This window comes from Puccinia triticina, chromosome 7A (genome assembly GCF_026914185.1).
Source record: "Puccinia triticina chromosome 7A, complete sequence".
Classification (NCBI taxonomy): Eukaryota; Fungi; Basidiomycota; class Pucciniomycetes; order Pucciniales; family Pucciniaceae; genus Puccinia; species Puccinia triticina.
The window spans coordinates 3,750,693-3,760,963 of NC_070564.1; the positions used below are offsets into that span (position 1 = coordinate 3,750,693).

General features: G+C 52.5%; 1 protein-coding gene across 1 annotated transcript; it reads right to left on the minus strand.

The window, feature by feature from the left end:
• Nucleotides 1-2,082: 2,082 nt before the first annotated feature.
• PtA15_7A420 (uncharacterized protein) lies at nucleotides 2,083-9,267 on the minus strand (the record flags this gene model as incomplete). Its single annotated transcript, XM_053171025.1, has 6 exons — nucleotides 2,083-2,300; nucleotides 2,807-3,248; nucleotides 6,015-6,146; nucleotides 7,348-7,626; nucleotides 7,855-7,974; nucleotides 9,250-9,267. 6 exons carry the CDS (start codon nucleotides 9,265-9,267, stop codon nucleotides 2,083-2,085), a joined length of 1,209 nt encoding a protein of 402 aa, XP_053022247.1.
• Nucleotides 9,268-10,271: the final 1,004 nt, after the last annotated feature.

Below are 10,271 nucleotides of genomic sequence, written 5' to 3' on the forward strand. Positions count from 1 at the left end.
TGCGTTTACATTTGGACCTATCTCTTCTGACAGTAAGTCTGAACCCGCCCCGCCGCGCGCTGTTGACGGCCTTTGCTGACATGAACCTGTTGTGTTTTGGGGCAGACATGGTGTTTGTTAAATACGCGCCCGAAGTCAAGGCGATCGTGGTCAAACTTAGCCAGGGAATGCCCCTTGCCGAGATCAATACCACAATTGACCAGAATGTGTCGCCGGACTCCCTCTCACGCTGGAACAGCTTATACCGCCGAAACAGGGACGTGGTGCGAGATCCGGCGCTCTATCTCGACCGTGGGCGCCCGTTGGCCTTCTCTCGCGAGGAGGCAGAGTTCGTATTGACCGCTCTCAGAGCTGAGCCAACATTATACCTCAATGAGATCCAAAGCCACATCCAGGCGATTACAGGGACTCGGCACCCAATCAGCACCATAGCATCCAAATTGAAGACTCGGCTCCTCCTGACTAAGAAGGTGGCCCAAACCTACAACACCAACCAAGACGAGGCGGCCCGGTTCCAATATATGGACCGCATTGGGCACTTCCCACTGGAATACTTGGTATTCCTTGGTGAGTACCCTTGAGTTTGGGCCATTACCAACAAACCTTGAGTTGCTGAGTTTGTTCGCCGCGGTCCTAGACGAATGCGGGGTGTCTCTTGGGACACACGCGCGAGATACTGCGTGGGCAACTTGCGGCCAACGCACAACAAGGATTCCCAAGGCGCTCCGTGCGAATCGAGTGACTGTGATGCCTGCGGTCTCGTTGGATGGATTGCTTGGGGTAATAGCCCAAGTGGGGAGTATGTGTTGGCTTGACATGCAATACTTCATTGAGACAGTATTGGTGAGCGCTTTCAGTTCCAGTATAATTCCTCCCCTTCTGAGCTACTGATTAAATATTGCATTGCATTCTCCCAGATGCCAGCTATGAACCCGTTTCCGGGCCGGAACAGCATACTTGTGATGGATAATGCCCAAATCCACCATGGGGGTGAGATTGCTCAGATTTGCGCGGCAGCGGGCGTCTTACTTATGTACCTGCCGACCTACTCCCCGGACTACAACCCAATTGATAAGGTGTTCGCGGTCCTCAAGTCACAACTGAAACGCCACCAGGTGCTCACTGGGATCCGCGCCGATGCCGAGATCATCAAGGAGTTCTTGCCGACATTTGTGACACCGGGATTGATGAGGGGCCTCTTCCTTGGGAGTGGTTACTCAGCTGGACAACAATAGTGTTTCTCTTTCTTGTGCTGGTCATGGCCTCCGCGCCGCGGTAGGGACTCCTTGATCCTTGTGTTCCCCTTCTCTATGCTTGTACTCCCCTCACAGCGAGTCCTCAATCCTAGTGTTCCCCTCCCCCATGCTTGTACCCCCCATGGGAATTTTGGACTTCCCCTGTGCAATGTGCTTGGCTGAATTTAGCGATTGATCTCAGATTAATCGCTTGCGCGTTTATTGGTCATGGAACCACTCCCGCGTGGTTCCATGACGCATAACGAGACCTTGGATTTCATCCCAGATTGGGTCAACTGGGCCAAGGCCCCTCAACGAGGATGCGGGGCCATGCAGACATCCTTGTTGAGCTGGCTTGCCTCCAAGACTGACTGACGCCAGGACTTTGATCCTGAATGAGGCTCCTGGGGCGCAGATTGGCCTCTGTTGCCGAGGTCTCTCGGTGCACTGGCACTCGGCATGGAGTCCATGGGGTGGGGCAGTAGAGAGACTCCCACTCTGTGAAGAGAACAAATTTTCATACTTTATTGCGTGTATAGCATTGTAGTTATATCATGCAATCATTCCATTGGTTTTGCCGGACTCGCAACAACTGATAACTCATTGAAATAGGGAGGGGGGGATATCTTAGCACTATGGCGGCGGGAGCTAACAACCAAATCTTAGCACTATGGCGGCGGGACCTAACAACCAAGAATGATGGAGAGAGATGATTGATATGATCGCGCTAACAACTAAGAATGAGACCAATAATCAAGAAAAGATAAAAGAAAGTACTTACCGCAGGATTTGGGGCTCAAATCCTGCTCCTATGTTAACCATTCAAGAAGGGCGCGGCGGGCTACAATCAAATCTCCTGAGTGGGAGGCACCATGGAGCGCAAAATAGCCGAAGGCGAGGGCTCCAAATCTTCCGAGGACGAGTGTTGGTCATCATAGCATCCCTCCGGGGGCGCCGGGCCATCGGAGGCGGCTTGCGGACCGGTGATAGCTGTGGCAGGCGTGGGGATCACCGGGGTTACCGAGGTTGGGGCAGAAGTCGAGCCCGCAGAGGCGTCGGTGGTTGCTTCAATTGCGGCCCCGCGCGCCTTAGTCGGAAGCGATACCGCGTTGTCCGCAACGGTGTGCGTAGGGATTAGCCACCTTGCCCCCTTCATCAGTTGTGAAGCCAGGGGATGGGGGAAGTTGAGCTTCTCGAGTTCGGAGGAGGAGACGTCAAGAAAGTAGTCCCATTGGTTGATGTGGCACAACTTGATCAAGCCGCGGGAGAGGTGATCCTCCTGTGGGACGTTGCACAGGTTGAGGAAGTGCTCAATGTCCAACGCGCGGCCGTTATCATTGAGTCGCAGATGGGACGTGGGCGAGCTGATGCTGATCCAGGAGTTGGGTGAGTCCGATCTGGGGGTAGGAATCTTGCAAGTCCAAGTGAACCGTGGAGGAGAGCGGGCTCGCGCAAAGTTGAGACGGCTGACCGTCTGCGCGATACCATGGGGAGCGGGGCTGCGGGGGACCAATGGACGTCTGTTGGTAACCCATGGTGAGGCATGACCTCAATGTCCGAGCTCACATCACGAGTGTGGCAAGTCGAGGGATGCGATCGGAGCGAATGATCGGCCAACATGCGGGCCGGGTCCTCGGATTCTGCATCAGTCGTGTCCAGCTCGTCGTTTTCTTTGCCAGGGGGTGCGCGGAATGGAGTGACAGGTGAATGTTCACCGCAGAGATCTGACGGACCATTGCGATCGTCGTCCTCAACGCCTAGTCCAGTTAAGTCAATGCCGAGGGGCCCAGCGTCATTTGTTGCTGGGGACAAGTCGCCGGGGGACTTTGCTACTGCACCGGAGTCTGGAATCCAACGACCTGGGAGGGTGTGGCCAGCTGAGGTGACTCGGATGGGGGTAAACACGAAGCCCTTCTTCTCAGGCTTGGGGGCTGGGACACGTCGCGCGGTCGATAAGGCCGAGCTCTTGCTAGGTGACGCGGCCTTTGCTGGCGTGGTAGGCGGGGGGGCTCCCTTGGTGGCAGAGGAAGACACGCCCGGTGGTTTAGTTGGTGAAGCACGCGACTTGTGCTTGCTCAGTCGCAACACTGGGTCGCTACGCTAACCATAGCGGTTAGCGTAGCGTAGCGCAGCGCGAATGCGCTATTTTTTAGCGTAGCGTTAGCGCAATTTCACGCATATGCGCTAACGCTACGCGCACGCGGTGCGCAGCTATTTTAGCTGATAGCGTAGCGTTAGCGCAGATGCGCGCAATTGCGCTAACGCTACGCATGCAGGGCGCAAAAGAGCGCGCGCTACGCTGCGCTACAGCGCCTTTAGCGGGAAAAAAGGGCTTTTTTTCCGCTAAAAGCGGTGTAGCGCAGCGCAGCGTAGCGTAGCGACTGTAGCGGCGCGCTAACGCTAACAAAGAATTGGCGCGCTGTTAGCGCCGCTGAAAATTAGCGCAGCGTAGCGGCGCTAACAGCGCTCTAACGCTATGCAAAATAGATGGGCGCTTTTTGCCGGTACGCTAACGCGTAGCGCTGAAATAGCGTAGCGTAGCGTAGCGTAGCGTAGCGTAGCGTAGCGTAGCGTAGCGACCCAGTGTTGTCAGTCGGGCCCCTTGCTTAGCAGCCAGCTTGGCCAGAGTGGGCGCGGGCCTCTTATCCGGGACAAATTCAGGGATATCCGGGGGGTTGTCCTGGTCCATTCCGGGTATCTTGTGCAGGAGACAGCGGCTCCACTTCGTCAGCGCGTCCCGAGTGACACGGATTGATGTGCCCGGGTCCTTGGGGTCCTTGATCCTCATGCACTTGGAGTTCATGCCGTACTTGCCAGTTAGATACACGTGTAGATCCGCGGCAATGCGCAAACGTTCTTGCTCATCCACGTCGGCATGGGGCTGTTACAAAATTGACAATCAATCCCAGATCAACAACAACTTGTGGGGCCCAGTGCAGTGTGGGACTAGAACGGGAGAAAACACTTACATTGACAGCCAGACGGGCCTGGGTGCGTTCAAGCGCCAAACAAGTATCGTCGGGCCCATAGCTCATTGCAACGTTGTAACAGCTAAGCTTCAAAAAGCGCAGCGCAGCGGGTTAGCGCAGCGGTTTTCTGCACCGCTGCGCTGCGCTAAATGGTAGCGGTCAGACCGCTAGCGCTTTCGCTAAACAAAATCCCTAAGAAAAAAATTGTATTTTAGCGCGCTAAAATTAGCGGCCATGTAGCGGCATACCGCTAATAATTAGCGGTAGCGCAGCGCTTTTCCGCTAATTTTAGCGGTAGCGCAGCGGTCAAAAACCGCTATTCTACATACACAGGGGGAAAAAAAACTTAGGGAAATAAAGAGGAAAATATTGAGGATAACAAGAAAAAAGATACCAATTTTTTGGGGGGGGGTTTATTTAGAGCATGAAGAGAAATCAGTCAAGGGAAAGAAAAGGCTAGCATTTTTGTTTGTTGGTTTGTTTAGGTTTTGGTTTGATTTTGTACCTGTCAAACTTTGGGTTCCTCCTTGCATCGTCAATTACCTTTTGACAATCTGAGAATATTCCTTCAAGTCTGACTTCGTTCCGTATCCACATATGGCTGCTGATACAGCGTTCGATCGTTCGTATTGCCAGTGCGGACCTACCTGGTTCGCAAACTTCGGCTGCTGCGGAGAAAGTCCGCTCGACTGTGGCTGAGCTGGCTGCACATGCTAGATAGTCCCTGGCCAACGACGCCAAGGTTGGGAAATCTTTGCAATGTACCTATGTTTGATTGGAGAAATAAAGAAACAGTTAGAATGTGCAGCGAGTTGGATAAATAAATAAAAAATCAAAATCACCTTCCACCAGCTCAATACACAATCCTTTTTATCCATAGGAAACGCTCCATTAATGTAGCGCTGTATTTCCGTGTTGGCTTCAACAGACTCGGCGTTTTTTGGGTAGAAGTTGAAATCTTCGCCATCAGATTCTGATTCGGACGAGCTAGTTTCTTGAGTTTGTGATTGTGAATCCTTTGGAGATGGGTCCGGCTGAAGCGACTTGAGGTGGGATTCTCGATCTTCAAATATTGATTGGATCAACTGGGTGATCCGTCGGACTTGAGAGTTGAATCGCTTATTAAATAACATCATTCGCCACGCTGGATGAAGAAAGGTGGCGAGGATAACGGCCTCACATTTGAGGGCTAGGTTGACATACTTCTGGGTGATTGTGATCATCGGTTCAAACATAGGCTCCAAGACAGTCAAATTTGCAGCTTCTTTCTTCTTTTCGAGAGAGTCGAGCATCCGCACGTATTCATACAAGACCATCGCAAGCTTGGGCCCATCTCCTTCCATTCGCTTCGTCATGTCCAAAAATTCCTAGGATAAAAAATATAAAGATATGAACCACTGTTATTCTCGACCGCAACAAAGCCCAAAAAAATCATTACCTTGAGGACCTGGTTTAAATCATTGACATCTTTCCATTCGGTCTTTGATAGCTCATACGCCTTGAAATAGTGACCTTCTGCAGCTCGCCCAGTGTGTCGGTCGGACTCGTTATCAAGGAGCTGATTAATGACCTTGCGTGCGTCGTAAGCCCGGCTTCTGCTCTCGTATGCAATATTCCATCTGATCCCATAGCCTGCGATGATACCTGGTCCTTTGTAGTTGAGTTTGTTGGCCCAAAGCCGATACTCGGCTTGCTTTTGCGGCGAGGATGCAATCCGTCGGCAAATATAATCGATCTGCTCGTTTTTCCGGTACAATGGTAGCTCTGTCAGCATTGCTTTCATGTGTGTATGGATTGGAGAGTTACAAACCTTTTTCAATGTGAAAGCAATACCTGTTGGTTCCACGTCCTCGTCTGCTTCCTCGTCAGTATTGTCATCACCCGACTCCCAGCCGGGCTCTTTACAATTTGATTTTTTTTTGGCGTCGTCTGGATCAACCTCCTGTTCAGCTATAGCTGGCGCAGGCTCAACTAACTCGATGTCTTCACCGGATGAATCCTCGACTGATACCTCGATGATTGTGCTAAGCTTCGGAAAGTATTTGTCCGCTTTCTCGGGGCGAACAATGGTCTTTGATAGGTTCAAAGCCTTCAGACCCGCTCCCAAAATAAGAGCGATGACATGACAAGTACACCGATGGTGATTTGATTGAACGTCCCAATCGGTAGCATCGACCCGACGAAAGATCGAGGCAACTCCTCTGGCCATCGTAAAATTATTACTGCCGGAATCGGTTGTCTGGGCAAGGATGTGAATATTTGTGCGAAAAAGTAAGTGTTGTGCAAAACCGAGGAAAAAAGGGAGAAGCAATAAAAAGACTCATCTTTTTATGGAGGCCATGCTTCACCAATACATTGGCAAATGGTACTGCAAGGTACTCGCCATTGTGATGCCACGAGACATACTTAATGGCAAGGTGTTGGCACACATACTTCCACTCTGGGGTAATGTAACAGCAAGCCATACCAAGGAAAGCTTTGTGGCTTCCCTTGGTGGTCCATACATCTGACACGAGTGATACCTTTGAGTCAGAAGCCTAAACAGAATCAGAAGTGATATTGATTTATCAGCTTTGAAGATGTTTTGGCCTCGTTTGTAAATTAACCCACCCTAATCGCTTTGAGAACCTGGCTTTGCTGTTCGAGGTAAAGTTGATGAGCATGTGAGGCGGCCCAAACCCGAGAATTTAAATCGGCGTTTGGAAGAGTGTAGTCAAATGAGACCCGTAGAAGAAAGTCCTCGACTCGTAACCAGGGCAAAGAGTGTCGGATGAGCCAGAGGACGAGCAGCTTGTTCAGAGTTTGATTATCGAACCGGGACTTTGTTACGTATGCAATTAGGGTACCCTTGCCGTTATTATTGTTTGAAACCTTCGACTGCTCCGCTGCAGTGGGAGGAAGGTGAGCTCCAGCCTTGATGGCGTTGGCGCGACCTGGGCATGCCGATCGAAGTGAGGAGCCCTTTAACTGTGCGCCATCCCGATGCGACTTGAGATTGTAGTACGATCCCCCGGAAGTTTTGAATTCATTCGGACACCATCGGCACGCCCACGCAGTGTCTGTAGGATCCTGTAAGGTTGGCACAGTTGGATTGGGATGGATTCAATGTAAATTATTTTAGAATATATGATTATATGACTTACCTGCTTGGGACCACCACCGGGTGGATAAAAATAAAGTCGCGCATGATCAAACCCATCCTTGTCTTTATTTGATTCCTTTTTCTTCTTATTCGCATCACTGCACTTCTTGTTTTCCGCATCAGAATCTTGAGCTGTATCAACAGTGACTTGAGCCCCAGTACGAACGTCGACCTGTTTAGTTCCGGAAAAAGGATTCGTTGGGGTGGTGTCTTGGCCAGTCGGGTGTGGTTCACCTTCGTCTTCGTCTTCTGAATGAATGGTAACTATTTTTTTGTTGTTCTTTGGAACACGGCGCCGTTCAGTGTTGGCGGGAGCTGGACTTTCAGGGACTAGCGACCGGCGAGAGTCGCCTTGGATCGGTATGAAGCCTGGCCGGTGGCTTGGAGTACGAACACGACTGGACTCCCGGCGATGAGATGGAGGTGGATGATTTCCATTTCCGGTATCAGGCGGGGTAGACGGGTGATTGATATTGGATTCCGCTGGTATGACAGATTGGGACCGAACCATGATGTCGATGAGCGTCGAGACTGGTGGAGAGAGATTCTCGCGGACCTGGTGCCTCTGACATGCGACCCACGGCTGGGCTGGTGGTCGAGCTTGTTGCAGCCGGCGGCAAGTGCGCAGCTTTTAGCGGTGGCCGCAGCGGTTAGCTTTCCGTAAGCGGCCTTGAAGCTTTTTTGCGCTGCGCTGCGCTATTTCGCAGCTTTAGCGCCATATTTTCCGCTGCGCTAAAGCTGACGCCTCTCAAATGAAAGCGGTAGACCGCTATAAATTAGCGCTAGCGGTAGCGGTTTTGTGACAGCTTCCGCTAAATGCCGCAAGGAAGTAGCGGTGTGACCGCTGCGCTGCGCTAAATGGCCGCTTTTTTTAGCGAAGCGCAGCGGTTACATCGTTGCTCATTGCGAGGGCATCCTGCTGCAACCGCGCCTGAGAAGATCCAGAGGGGTATGTGAGCCAGAAACCCCAGGAGAACCTTATGAGCAATATATAATCCCACTTACTGCTTGTTGGACCTTGGCCAATTTGCGCGGGTCCTGCATAGACACCATTACAGATAGAGCGGCCAGGGGATTCTTGCCCGCTTCCGCCACAAACTCGGTGAATTTCTTGTTGGATGTGACCATGACATTCTTCCCCTTGGCGAAAGTCTTGTTGGAGGGGATGATCAACTGCCACTTGAGCAGCCCCTCGCCCTGCATCTTAGTGAGATGGTCCCCAAGGAAAGGGACAAGTGAGTTGAGGGAATCGATGCAGTCGCAGCGGAACTTCGGCCAAGTCGTATGGTGAAGAACAGTCTTCAAGTACGCATTGCTCTCTGTGATAACCCGTTCCCACGGCTTTGCGCTGGCGGCGGTTATGTTGCGCGGATTCACTTGCGCAATCTGGCCGGCGGCGGACATCTGGTAAACGTGATGCTTTATGAGGATCACGCGAGGCGGCGGCGGACCTCTGGGTGCCGTGATCAGAGCCGCGGTGGCTGGTTGCGCTGGGTCGACTTGGGGAGCAGTGGGGCCGGGGCCATTGGCTTGCAAGGTGTTGCTGTCCTTGTAGAACAACTTGCAGCCGTTGGCCTGCAAGTCCGGAGGCTGACTTGGGCCAAGGTAAGACTCTTGTTGCTCCCCAGGGAGATTTGCAAACAGGAGCGGGTCAATGCGGTTTGTCAGTGTGAAGAAACAATTGGCTTGTTCATTTTGTGATGACTGACACCGGGAAGGCCCCAAAAAGCAGGAGAATCAGCCGACATGGACAGGTTCAATGTGGGGACGGGTTGGAGGAGAGGAGTTGATCATCATACATACCATGATTCCAACAAGGTATCCGGTTGCGTTGATTGAGGACAAGGACGGCTTTATCTCGGCGACCTGGAGCAGAATGTCTGTGGACAGGTGGGTTAGGAACCTGTTTGATAGCAGTCATTAAAAAACCCCGGCATGACTCACCGGTTACAAAAATTTTCTTGGGGTGTGGTTGGGGGACCGGGAGGACTGAAACTGCGCGGGGACAATCATATCAGTCGGATTTGATGTCCCAGGGGGGGGGGGGGGGGGGGGAAGGGGGAGGATAGGATGGGCACTCACCAACAGCGGAGAAAAGCAATGCAAGCGGTTGGGGATTGGGATCTGGGATGGCTGGCTGGCGGTCCGGCTGGAATGTGGTTGGGTCCGATCGGGCGGGGAGGTGGGGCTGGGTCGGGGGGCATGGGCGGGGGTATGGGAGAGAAGGAGAGAGGGAAGGGGTTGGAAGATGCAAAGATATGGAAGAATACAGGCTGGGGGGCTGAATAGACCGGTCATCAAGAGGATTTATCCCTCCCGATGGGACACACCCCTCTCGATGACCAGTTTGTACCGGTCATCAAGAGGACACGCCCCTCTTGATGACTGGCATCAACCGGTCATCAAGAGGATCCATCCCTCTCAATGACCGGTTTGTACCGGTCATCAAGAGGACACACCCCTCTTGATGACCGGCATAGACCGGTCATCAAGAGGATCCCGGTCATCTAGAGGACAGATCCCTCTTGTTGACCGGGATAGACCGGTCATTGAGAGGATATATCCCTCTTGATGACCGGTTTGTACTGGTCATCAAGAGGACACACCCCTCTCAATGACCGCTACAGACCAGTCATCAAGAGGTATATCCCTCCCCGCAGACCTCCAACCCGCCCTGCCCGCTCACCACCCCACACTCCCCGCCCCGCCCCTCGCCATCTCCATCCCCGCCCTCTTCCCTCTTGATGACTGGTCTGTACCGGTCATTGAGAGGGGTGTGTTCTCTTGATGACCAGTACAAACCGGTCATCGAGAGGGATATATCCTCTTGATGACCGGTCTATCCCGGTCATCAAGAGGGATCTGTCCTCTAGATGACCGGGATCCTCTCGATGACCGGTCTATGCCGGTCATCAAGAGGGGTGT